This window comes from Ornithodoros turicata, chromosome 1 (genome assembly GCF_037126465.1).
Source record: "Ornithodoros turicata isolate Travis chromosome 1, ASM3712646v1, whole genome shotgun sequence".
In the NCBI taxonomy this organism is placed as follows: Eukaryota; Metazoa; Arthropoda; class Arachnida; order Ixodida; family Argasidae; genus Ornithodoros; species Ornithodoros turicata.
In genome coordinates this window covers 6,630,557-6,643,911 of record NC_088201.1, presented here as the reverse complement: position 1 = coordinate 6,643,911, position 13,355 = coordinate 6,630,557, and the positions used below count along the sequence as shown (strand labels likewise).

Below are 13,355 nucleotides of genomic sequence, written 5' to 3'. Positions count from 1 at the left end.
TGAACATAAAATTTGGTACTAAATGATCCGCAGAATTATAAATGATAATCTATCATTGATAAATTATGTTAAACAGTGCCAATTATAGATTTGTGCAACTTCCAAGATTCGAATGGAGGCGTCTTCTTGTCTTGTATCAATTAAACGTCTTGCTGGTTTTGAGCCTTCGTGTTTGTGTTTGTTTACGTGTCTTGCCCATCGCTCAGGCTTGCCTATCATGGTCTTCGCTATCATTCTGCAGTTATAATAATTATTATTCTGAATTATAATCGTAGCGCTGTTATGATTATAATAATACCCGTGGTCACTTGCACGAGATTGCGCGTGACAAGCACTCACTGTCGAACTGACAGCAACCGCCACGAGTATGCCACGATATTCCAGCGTTCAAAATCCCAGATCTCAAAATCCATAATACCAAATTCATAAATTCCAAAATCAAAGTTTATATCTGCGAGGTCTGAGAATGACCGTGTTTCAAAATAGGATATCACTGAGCAATGTGCCATCTCCGCGTGTTTTCGATGTTCGTCGACGTCATTTTAGCGAATGAAATGCACATGTTAGCGACGTCTAGGCTTGGCAGGGCGGACGCGCGGACGCGCAACACAAAACGAAGCGACATTGGTTAGTTTATGGTCAAGGTTAGTTCAAGTTTGTTTACTACGGTTCCCCCGCGTGTTGTAGACGGTGCCACATTAGACTGTGCCGATTGGGGATTTTGAACATGTGGCTTCTTAACTGTGTGATATCGGGAGGGCGCTGCCCTAGCAGCACAATGTACTGAAAGTCGAGTGCAATAGGGGTGGACGGGTAGGTGGAAGACCTTGAACAGACTCCTGAAACTAAAGAACACTGGTAAGACACATACCGTCCACCCCGATTGCACTTGACTTTCAGTACATTGTGCTGCTTGGGTGCCCATATTGCCAACAGCGACAGTTGGAAATATCCCGACCTGCGGCTTTTGCTTCACCGGATCTTCCACTTTTCGACATATAAGAAAAATTAGCCTCCCAAAAAGAGCAAGCCGCCGAGGTATTCTTCCCCGTTATCTCCACCGCGTGCGGCTTATAATTCCTTCCAGTGGGTGTTTTGTGTCATAGCTTCCAAGTATACCCTAGAAGAAACGTTGACAGCTTGCAGGGACCTACGGAGCTTTCATCGCGGAGCACGCGAAAGCCTTCCCAGCTTTGAGACGCCCTTCGCTTTCTAATCATCCGCCGGCAGCCCTGAGTCTTCACGGCGATACTGGAGCCTTCAGCAACGTACAAAGACTTTCGCAAAAAAAAAGAAAAAAAAAGGAAAGGTAATGAAAAGAGACAGAGAAGACAAGGCAAAAGCCGAGCCCATCCCGGACGCCAACGCCGTCAGAACGCGTTTTCATGCTCCTAGGACAGCAGATAAGAATCCATTCTTGGGGAGGAATTTTCGTCGCTCTTCCCATCTACCAGATGAAGGCCAAGCGCCGGCGTTGACGCCAGGGCCCGTGAGCAACGTCGAAGGGCGCTGATGCATGAGGACGTTCAAATCGGCGTGAAATTTTTGGAACGCCACTATTAGTTGCAGCTCTAACCCGCAGTTATCGATTGGAGGCCAACTGTCAGAGCCAATTACGAAAGCTCCGTCCTACAGCAACTGGCGTTGTTCACGATGGAATTCAAACATTGTCTGCGAAGGGAATTCTTTGTCGAGGGGAGCGAGAGGGGATGTAATCAAGAGGGTCAGGGATCGTTCACATCGCAGAGCGTGAGGGCTTTAGAAAGTCAACAGTGGGTATTCATATACAATACTGCTAACCTAACAACTGCATTTTCGTTTCGTCCCGGTTTGCTTGGTCAGTTGCGTGGAAATGTCTCTTCGACCGCCTTAATCCGACGGTAAATACGCGTATCTTTGCGTCTGTTCGTGAGGATTATTACGGCTCCGTAATCAGGAAGTCACCGACATATGAAGAGGGCGACACCGGCGATTTACAGCAGACGCCTCCCCACGTGACGTATCTCCCTCGCGGGCGAAGATGGACGTCTTTTCGATTCGCTGCACTCGTGACGTCACCGGAACTGCTGTCACTCGAGAGTTGAGAGAGAGAAAATGAGCGCCCGTACTTTTAGGATTCGTGTCGCTGTGCACAACGGCTTGAATTTGAGTGAGTCACATGAGTTGAATTTGAGTGAGTCACATGAGTTGAATTCGAGTGAGTCACATGAGTTGAATTTGAATGAGTCACATGAGTTGAATTTGGTTTGCCACACCTGTGAAAAAAAAATGAAAAAAAAAGGAAAGAAAAGAAAATAGTTCGTTTTTCAGGAGTACGCATAGCCAGGCACCAGGCAGAATAGGGGCTTCAAACACTGACATTTTATGTGCAAGGTATGTTGTTATGTAATGACCAGCTCCCGTGGCAGATAGTGGTTAGGATGATCGCATTCCACGCCGAGACTGGGAGGTGACACGGGTTCGAATCCTGTCACCGGCTGTGCTGTCTCAGGTTTTTCCCTGGGTTTTCCGAAGACTCTTTCCAGACGAATGTCGGCACAGTTCCCCCTGAAGTCGGCCCAGGACGCATACTAACCTCCCTGTCCCCCGCTTCTTCCTGCTGTCCTCTCTCCATCTGTCCACGTCTGTACGCCGCTCATAGCCACAGTTGCTTCGCGGCGCTAACACGGAATTTTTTTTAATGTTATGTAATGTTTAAAAGAAACAGCTGGTCCATCTCCATATTTTTCTGTACCACCACCACCATTATTATCATCATCATCATCATCATTCCAGGTGGTGGAAATTACCCGCAGTCCCACCCTGCGGCACGTGTGGCATGTCGCCAGACATACATACTTACTTACTATAGGCTAATAAACCTCTGCCCGACAAACGTCATCATGACGTTGGTAGACAGAACCGAAACCAAAACAGATCGGAAGGGGAAAGCTGGGTTCCGCGAATGAGCAATTGTTCGCTGAAAGAAAGCAGGCCCGAAGGTCGCGTCCCTTTCAGAGACCATCGTAATCCCTTCAAGACCCTTGTTCGCCACTAGCTTTGAATGTAGTTCAACTCTACCAAACCCGTGGCGCTGTCGAACATTATGACGTCATTTGTTTACAAACAGGTAGCGGTCTATTCACCTTACACGTAAATCTACTCAAAAGTAGAGTTACTGACAGTTAAAACAAAAAGAAAAGTGTTTAGTAGACGTAAGGATATGAACAATACTTGACTACTGACTACTATTCCTTGCTACTAGTGGTCCTTCTCTCTCACTCTCTCCAAGGTCTATCGCCCTTCCCAGATAACAAAAAGAAAGACAGTAAAATATAGCCCATCTAATGAGGTAAAACTCAATGGGTCCACACCGTAGCTAAACCCACATACTCTTCGCCGTGAGTCTCTGACGATGCGTGCATGGCGATTGGTCAAGTCCTACATCGCCCCTCCGTTAGAATGCAACAGTATACGCGCCGTTTTCTAGATGTACTTGCATTGTGTATGTCCCACATAACCCGTAAGTTCTGGCTGTTACGGAGCAACTTCCGAAACCGGACACATACCCCGTCATCTTTCATGCATCAGCACAGCATTGCATGTCCTACGCACTAAACGACAACATAATAGGCGGGGTAGGTGGCCAGAAAACGAAGACAACCGCAAAAATGGAGCGTCCCGGATGGTAAATGGGCGACGTTGAGGCATTTCCTGAATCTTTCCATATCGAATGACAGGATGGGAAGAATAGTAGTTGTCGTGGTAAATCGACAGGCCGAGTTTGCGTAGCGACACTGATTTCTTTATTGAATCCTATCCAGGCGCCGCTAGTACAAAGATTGTTTATTTGTACAACTTAGACGTTTCATTTATATATATATTTTTTATCAGCCATAAAGCTATGGATACGTGACAAAGGGAAGGACAGGCAGAGAACGTGTGCCTCGGACTCTCGCGCAGGTTGCCCTCATTAGCCAGGATTAAAAGCAGAACACACCCAAGCAGCACAATGTACTGAAAGTCGAGTGCAAGAGGGGTGGACGGCTAGGTGGAAGGCCTTGAACATACTCGTGAAACTAAAGAACATTGATGAGACACATACCGTCCACCCCTATTGCACTCGACTTTCAGTACATTGCGCTGCTTGGGCAGGTACATACTAATATATACTTCGATTAATTCCTTAAAGGGACTATGAAACGATTTTTTTCTTCGTTTCGTTCGAAAGAAGACATTTTTCTGAGTCTAGAACCGAAATTTTACTTTCGTCGCGCGAGCGGATTTCTCGGGAGCGAATTTAAACGGAGCGGCGAAGGGAGGACAGCTGGCGCCGCACCGTGACGAGCTGCCGAGCGGAGACACAACGGGTAACTTGACGCGACCACGGCCGGCTCAGCAACACGTCATCGTGACGTGTTGCCGAGCCGAGGAATCCCGCCAGGAGCATGCGCCGTAGGATCCCGCGTATGCGTTCATCGGGAGTGGAAATCTCCATGACAGCAGCTTTCGTGTGATCGGCAGATTTCGGCAGTGGCGGCAGCCACAGCGCGAGCTCGCGGCATTACTTGCCATTGTGCAACACCGGTGACGTAACGGGGAACCGAAGAGCGGTCCGTACAGTTACACCATCGGCAGGGAAATATGCGCGGGAGAGGAGGAACGCGGAAGAGACATTTCCAGCGCGCGCTCCTCGCAGAGTGGAGCGATTTCGTCCGGAAAAATTTGTGGCATATTAGTTTCTCTGCGGGAAGAACAGTTTCCATCCAAAAAAAGTATGGGGGTTCGGAAAATTTCATAGTCCCTTTAACATTAGATAACCCTAACAAAGTCTTACTCAACAGCGATAAAATACCCCAGTGCAGGAGACACAAAGAAGAGACGATCACGAGTTCGACCTTTATCTCTTTATATCGTACTCAAAGTTTTGTAAAAAAAATGCCAGTTGAATGGGACTCACCGATAAGGTCAAACAAGTAGACCTTGTTCCGTAGCCGCTGCTCCATGCCTAGATAGACGAGGACCCGTGCGGCATGGTGCTTGACGTACCGTGCGTACCTGGTGCTGTGATTCGTGTAGTACCACTCATCCGACGGTAGGATCAGTTGCGTGAGGCAGTCCGGCAGCTCGGCCTCCACCAGCGCCGCATGGTACTCCGGGTTGAGGCCCAACGTCGCAACGATTTGCAAGACGAGGCACAGAAGTTGCTGCAAAGATGATACGCAGATGTCAGTTGCACCAACGCCATTTACGCTCAACATCCTTCGAAATCGCCCTTATCACGACCACGCTTCCAGAGGAAGAGAAATGAAGCGGAAAGATACGCCTTTCTTTTTTCTCCTATTAGTACGATATTCCGCCCCTAAATGTGGATTGACCCAAAAGATTCCAAAGAAAGGAAAGACCCAATTCTAGTCCCACCCAATAGGGGTGCCGTACAATGCATTGCTCCATAAACGAAAACGTGCCGGGTGAGCGCAATGCATTCTAGATAGGTTGGTTGCACTTCATTGCAGACGTCAACATACACACACGTGACCATAAAAGAGGCTGCGCTCATGATCAGCGGCCAAGAGATGCGTAAACATAAGTTTGTTTGTTTGTAATAATTTAAAAAAAACAGGAGAAATCGAACTCGTCTTTCGGCCTCGGTAATTAGCTTTATCCAATATTCTCGCAGTAAAATACGCCAATCTGCAAATTCAGCCTCGTACTGCTGACCACTCCGAAAGATGTGATAGCGTCACCGGCGCTAGGACTCTCTGAGACGATATGATGCTTGACCCGACACAATGCGATGACCCCGTAACTCTATGAGACGCCCACGGCATTCCCTTTCTCAAGGTCGCAGCCTCATTGGTTCTTAGGGAGTGACGTTTTTTCTCGTTTTTCCAGAGAGGGAATTCCGGCATACTCTCAACATCCGGCGTCTGCTCTTGTCATGTATTCCGTCGAATAACAGCCAAACTACGCCGCTAATTCGCGTGTGATTTTCGATACCGTGGGTAGTGATCCAGAAGGAATAAAATGACACTATAGTTTCGACGGTAGAAGAAGAGCAAGGAGGCAGGCGAGCTGGTACATGGTGACGGAAAAGGAACCACAAGGAAGGAGGACACACACGACACGAAAACGAGTGGAACAGATGTGACCGCCCGTTTAAGTAGGCTTTCTGTATCTACGTAGCGTTGCTCTAGCCCACTCATGAGTGATAGAATGCAGCAGAAATGAAACCAGTAGCCAAGCCATTGCGAGCCACATGTCATGGCGTCACTACAAGAGCCTTAGTACTTCCGAAGGTTTTCTTCGGGCTCTTCACTTTGTTTGCTGAGCTCGTAAGAGAGATGCTCACCTGAGGCAATAAAGACGTGGGGGTTGCGACGCCATCTTTATATTTTTCGGGACCTCAGCGTTGTTTATTTTGAACTGGCTTCCAGGGTAATCATAGAAAAGAACACACACATCCAGAAGCGGCTAATGAAAGTACATGAAAAAGATAACAAGTAAAACGATTTTGCCCACGCCCCTCAGCTCCGTTGTACGGGCGACGCTACTTAATTCGTTTAACTGCACCACGGGACAGAGACAAGAGGAATTATTGGATTAAGACCACAGTTTACCGTTGCGGCCACAGCCGCAGAGCCCATAAATGCAAGAAGGAACACACAAGAAATCTATACAAATCAAACGAAAAAGGCGTTATTTATCGTCTTATCGAGCGTGTTTTGCTGAAGCGCGAACAAGTATTTTTACCGACGGTTCGTCCCGAATTTCACGGTATACAGTTCTTTTTCTTTGCGTGCACTACACGTGCAGGACTGCGCACGGCACCGCAAAGTTTTGATGCCACGGACATGATGATACTTAAAAGTGCGGCAAAAGTATAGCAATGACAGGACCGTAATGTCAACTCTTCCACTACTTGGCTGCTTGGCGCCAGTTTGTACTCCTGGCGGTAGAAATAAACTACCAGGTCTGGATAGCACGCTGCATAGCTGTGCACGGTGGCCGTGCTCGCACCGCCGTTGAGGTACTGAACAGGGTCAGAGCGGGCATCCGTAGAGTGTTATACAGGGAAAGAGCAGTTCTTGGGGCCGTCCAGTTTGGTAGGCGGTGGCAAACATCAGCGACCCTCTTCGAAGAAAGCAATGGTAGGTATGTCATCCGCTTCTAATATCCTTCGTGCTGCTGTCCCACGAGCAACTCTCCGTGAGTTTTGGTTTGTTGCGAGGTGCCATCTAGCACGTACATCAATCCCAGACCTGCCGTGAGCTCGTCTTTGGGTGTTGGCGTTGCGATGGTTGTAGACTAGTGCGTTTGTTGCGTTAAAGGGAGCCAGCCAATATGGCTGGTCTTCCACGATGATGCCAATACATATATATACTTGGCTGCTGGAAGCCAGTTCAAAATAAAAAAAGGCCGAGGTACCGAACAAATATAAAAATGGCGTCCCAACCCACGCCTTTATTGCCTCAGGCGGGCATGTCTCTTTCAACTCAACTCAACTCAACTTAAGACAACACTGTAGATTGTACAGTCGTCTAATGCACGGCTTTTTTTTTAAGTACTTCACATATTTTTTACAAGCTGAGGAGAGCAGCATATACCTCGTTTTTGTATTTGAGTTATACGGCTAGGCGGACATCCTTTCGATGGGAATATGCAACTACACGATTGCTACTTACGTAAAATTGATGAATTAACTCTATATAATTAGGGAATTTCTGGCGAAAGCCAGATAGCAGAATGGGAGACAATCCGCGTGTGAAAGCATTTCTATTTTTAATGCGATTAGCCCTAGAAGGCTCATGTCAAAGGAAAAACGGCGGTGTCGGTGTGCGGACATCACGAGAAACGAGAAGGAGAAACGAAAAAGATACTATCGGCAGGAGCAGCTTGAACGAAAACAACGAAACAACGAGACGACACGCGAGTTATGCAAGTTATCAAGGGCTTCTGCTACAAAGAGAGAGGAAGGAAAGAAAAGAAGGAACACAAAAAAAAAGAAGCAAAAGAGAAAGGAGGAAGCAAAACAAGCAATCACAGAAAACAAGCAAAACAGAAAGCAGGAAGCACTAGAACGAAGCAAAGGCTTATGTTAACGCATTTCCAAAAGATCCGCCAATCCGCCAACGGAAACGAAATTTGTCCATTGCAAAAAGGGGACCGAACAAGGTGTAAATATTATGTAAAATTATGGTGCCACAAGTGTTTTGCAAGTACGCTGTGCGGATGGCCATATTTCTGACGATTACGAGAGCGCTGGGCCGCCCACTCGACACGATCGCCCGCCAAGCATTGCGGGAAAATCTGAGGAGCGCGTGACGTCAAATATCTCTCGCGCTCCATGTGCGGCTGCCCGGTACAAACATGGCGAATTCTGAATAACGCCTGAAGATGTTTGATTCGGAGATCTCGTGGGAGTCTGAAGACAATATATCCTATGAGAGATGGGTTCGTACATGCTTCTTCGTCTCCGTTCTTTCCCCGTAGCAGGAAGTAGACGTACGCCGAAACACCAAATGAAATGAAGTGAAATGAAAGTCAGGAACTCCAACAGGAGAGCCAACGTGCGTCACTTCCGTGGTCTGCTACGGCGGCGCGGCGACGCTCACCAGGGGCTCAGAGTGCTCCACGGCCGAATTTTATATCACGATTGTGGCGGCATTTCAACTAATATACGCAAATCTAAGTCGAATTCCGGATTGTTTTGGTACACATCGCAATATGAGGCAAATAGCTTTGCAGCCTATTTTCGCTTCCGTCGTCCTTTAATGTTTTTTTTTTTTTTTAACCCTGAAACGCGGGCGTGCCGTGATATATCTGCCGCTGAATTTGGCTATGCAAAGGAGCCGAAACCAGAACAGCGCGCCTCTGGAGCGCATCCCCTTCGCCCACGGAGCCGTCAGGTTATTTTTCCAAGTGAGCAAAATTTTGTCAAGAATCGCCAATTGGTATGTTTGTGTGGTGTTAGTTAAAAAAAAAATATTTCTCGGCTACGGCTGACACAATTCGTAACACGAACGAAATCGCATAGCCATCGGGAGTGGACTTCCAGCAGTTTGGTCTATATGTGGATCGCTTCGGAAAGTGAAGACATAGGTCACGTGACAATGCTCCTCTCGCTGATTGGGCGATAGGCCTGTTGCTCTGGGCCAGGTGGCGCGAGTGAGCAGCAACGTCAGCGCCTCAAATTATGCAACACGCAGTAGTTTAGCAGACGACGCCGAACTTTCAAATACAACGGTCTCGAGTTGTTCGCACTTTTCAAGAAGCACTTCTTTTTCTGTGGATTTCCTACAGGTTCTGTAGCTTTCCTTGGCACCATGCCGTTTGAAACACCATGCAAAACCCGCTAATGAAACTACCTGCTGTTGGGATCCGTGGCCGTTTGGGCCCGAAATGGCGCTGTGCAAACTTCACTGCAACAGCCCTATGCACGACCAGCTTCTGAAGTTTTCGCTCGGCGACAGATTCCCACCAACTCGAGTTAGTGATGATTGATGGTGTCGGCAGACTGCCACCAACTCCAAAGTTGGTTCGAGTTGGTGCAGGAAGTTGGCACCGGCCTCGGTGGCTCAGTCGGTAGCGTGTTCGCCTTCTGATCCTGACATCGCGGGTTCGAACCTGGCCGAGGACGCCAGCAACTTGGTGCCAGGGTACAAGTTGCTTAGACACGCCATCTTCCGCGAGGGACGTTAAATACGGGGTGCCGTGTGGTGAGCTTTCATCGCACGTTAAAGAACCCTCAGGTGAGCAAAAGCAATCCACAGACCGACCGCTGTGGCGTCGCTCATGATCTCAGTTGTCTCCCGACGTAAACACCCAATTATTATTATTACAGAAAGTTGGCCTGTGTGAACTGCCTGCCTTATCTGGGCCGGAAAGCGGTTGATCTAGCCAGCAGATTATCTCCATCATTCCAAAGCACGTGAAAATGAGCGCTGTGCTCCCTACTCTGGTTGGTGCGGTTTCGGCTGATTTGCATATCAAACTTTGGTGACGGATATTTCAACGCACGTGCGCGTTTCACGACTTTTTTGAAAATGGAATGACTTTTAACAAGGATTGTCTCCTATTCTGCTATCTCGCTTTTGCCTGAACTCTCCCAATCAAAGAGTTAATTAATAAATTTTAGCTAATTAGTCATCTTGGGAGTTACATACTGCTCTCGAGAGGATATGTCAGCCTAGCCGTATACCCCAACTGCAAAAACGACGTCTATTCTGCTCTCATAGCTTTTTTATATATATAAAAAAATATGTAAAGGATAAAAAAAGCGCCCTATATAGAAAATGTCGTACTTACAGGGTCGTGCGTGGAATCCAGTGCATTGGCGAGAATTTTCAAGTGAGCTTCTTCAATGAGTTTGCTTTGGACCTGGGAGTTTTGACTCATAAAGAGCACCACCCGAGCACTCATGATCTGAAGGCAGTGGTAGCTGCAGTGGCGCCATCTGGAAAGATAACGAACTTGTGTGTTACCATCTGTTCGAAAAGTGCCAGTTCACGGGGTAAGTTAATACACTGAGTGAATTGCTTTGCTGACAAGTAGCACAACCAGCATATGTGTCCGCTGTCACGGTAAACGAATGCAAGGCGGGCGAAGGTAAGACGCTGGTAGTTCACTGAAATTGTCGTATTTTTTTGTTTGCATCGTGGGCGCTCTGCCCACGATGCAAACAAAAAAAAGCTGCAGGAAAACAGGGATAGCAGGTAAGAGCTCAAAAAGTTCGATCAAGTCTCATAATTTTTGCAATCGAGTCAAAGTGTATCACACTTCATAAAAAAACTGACGCACCAAGCGACCTTAAGAGACCCCGAAATTTAACTTTCCCAGCAGTGAGCATTCTCTTTTACAATTTAAGTATGTTTTGTAGATGTCGGTCCATCTTCTAGTCCTGGGCTACACAAAAACGCGGAACAACGCATGGGCGCCGCCCAGAGCCGTATATTAAAAGGGAGTCTGGCCATTGGGAGGAGTCACAAAAAGAGGCTCGACCTGTCAATCACAGTTTCGCTCCTCTGATTGGTTTGCTTTTTACCAAGGGGGTCGCCATGACACCATACTGCCACCCAAAATGGCGACGAAGACAAACGCAGTGAAGCGGGGGTTTCGTGGCAAAAAAATTTCACAGACTAACCTGATTTCACGCTGCAAATGTACATCCTAATATAACTTTCTCGGAAATCAGTTTCAACTTATGCTCATCCATCGATATCTAACTGAAAACAATACGTTTTGTCGCCGGTGTTAGGCCTAGTGAACACCGCGATCACAACGAAATCATTACCAAAACACCGCTGTGCTGTACAATCTTATATTTAATTGCTGGATTTCATGGATATAAACATTCTTGCCTCTTATATTCGAACTATTCATGTCGGTTTGTTTAAAAATCATACCGACAACAGAATGTGTCCCGGCAGGTGGTTCTGCCGGCAGCGGTACAACGACGGAAGCAGACGACAATTCCCGACGTGCCTTACGCTCCCTAGGTGGCGCTCATCAAATTTGCACCAACAATCCACTACTTTTGCAGATTATGAGAAGTATCCATTTCAATCCCATTCAATCCACTTGCCACCCAAAATGGCGCTGCCCATGTTGGATAAGGGGGAAAATAGTGAGGATAGGCTGATTGATAGCGCCCCATATTTCAAGACTTCATTGGTCGGAAAGCTGAAAAAGTGGGTGGAGCTTCAGGTATAGGCACGACCCATTAATGGCCAGACTCCCTTTTAATATGCGGCTCTGGCGCCGCCATATTGGTGCTGCCACCATGGTGCGGTCATAGGAACTGTGCGCGTGTGGGCTGCCGTTGCTGCTCAGGTTGACGGTCTCGTCAGTCGGCGGACACCTAAAGGGACGCCCAGGGCACATCCAGGGACGTTACGGACACCGGCATTGATCCCAGCGGAAGCAGACGACGGGAGCAACCGTCGCTGGGAACGAGGCTAAGGAGCGCACGGAGACGGTGGTTTGAGAGTAACGCGGCAAGGTCTATACGTACAGCAACGTTTACCGCATGTTCTGGTTTTACGGTCATCCTAAATCGCATGCTAGCGCAACCCCATTCTAGAAATCAGCGAGCCTATCCTGCCATAGTGACGTCAAACGGCAAGAAGAAGCAAGTGGCTCTTTCGTGACAGCAAAAGAAAAAAATTAACGTGGCGAATAATCGGCGATCCTCAAGTGGCACACCTTTGCAAGAATGGTTCTTTTTGCTTTTTGCAGGCAGCGCATGACCATGAGATGTGCGCTAATCCCCCAGTGAGCCATTTGGGATAGACGCTGCTGCACTGTCTGAAAAGTGATGGAATGCCCTGCTATTGATCGACATTTTCGTCAATAAACCTGCTCTCCAGACTGGAATTATTCACATGAGAGCGTGAGCACAATTCCAACTGGGCCCCCTCACTGCCGGTTCTGGCCTGGCAGTTATTTGCTGGCCTGGCAGTTATTTTCGGTGTATAACGCGCATCATGTATAACACGCACCCGTTGATTTCAACAGGATTTTGACCCGTCATCACCCTGCGTGTTATACAAGGTCACTGGCGGTCCTATGCGGAAATGTATCGATGTATAACACGCACTTATAGACAACACGCACGGCCTATTTTTCCAACTTTTTTCGGGTATAACACGCGTGTTATACACCGAAAAAATTACGGCAATCCGAATGTTCGCCCTCTGCATTCGTTTCATTTTCCGAAGAGCGGGACGGCTTCGTCCAAGAAACTGGCTCTCAAATAGTTTACTCTAAATACAAAACTTCATCACATAGCACGCTTACAACCAGAATAATATCGTTCTTTTTGTTGAAAATTTTACGAGTTTTCTGTATGAGTTTTGGTATACGTAAACTGCTACAAACATGCACCTCCCAATCCGAGAGCGTGCCATCGTTGTCGTCTTGTGCACCCCGGTGGATAGCGAAGGTAGCTTTGCTTGAAAACCTTACGATAACACGAGAGTGATGTTTTCCATATCGACCGTATGAGTCGCAATTTACTAAACGGCATATTCGAAGTAATTTGTTCCAGAAGCGGGCTGTGGAGGGGGAGCTGGCGCATATTCATGGTGATTGATTGCAGCGGAGGGACGAAAAGTAGACAGCACGCCTGCAGACTCTCAAGTGGCGAAAATTTCATCAGAAGGAACACATTTATACAAGACAAGCACGTCATAAGCATCGCTAGCAAGAAGCTGCCCAAGCAGCAAAATGTACTGAAAGTCGAGTGCAATAGGGGTGGACGGGTAGGTGGAAGGCCTTGAACAGACACATGAAACTAAAGAACATTGATAAGACACATACCGTCCACCCCTATTGCACTCGACTTTCAGTACATTGTGCTGCTTGGGTGGTAGGTA

At 47.5% G+C, this 13,355-nt stretch overlaps 1 protein-coding gene across 1 annotated transcript in view; it reads right to left on the bottom strand.

The window, feature by feature from the left end:
* Nucleotides 1-13,355, bottom strand: part of LOC135383352 (uncharacterized) — a 303,304-nt gene that overhangs the window by 152,737 nt on the left and 137,212 nt on the right. Inside the window, exons 9-10 of the mRNA XM_064613074.1 lie at nt 10,288-10,435; nt 4,940-5,186 (exon numbers count right to left, since the gene is read on the bottom strand). Of these exons, the coding sequence (XP_064469144.1) occupies nt 4,940-5,186; nt 10,288-10,435 (395 nt within the window). The remainder of the gene's footprint in view (nt 1-4,939; nt 5,187-10,287; nt 10,436-13,355) is intronic.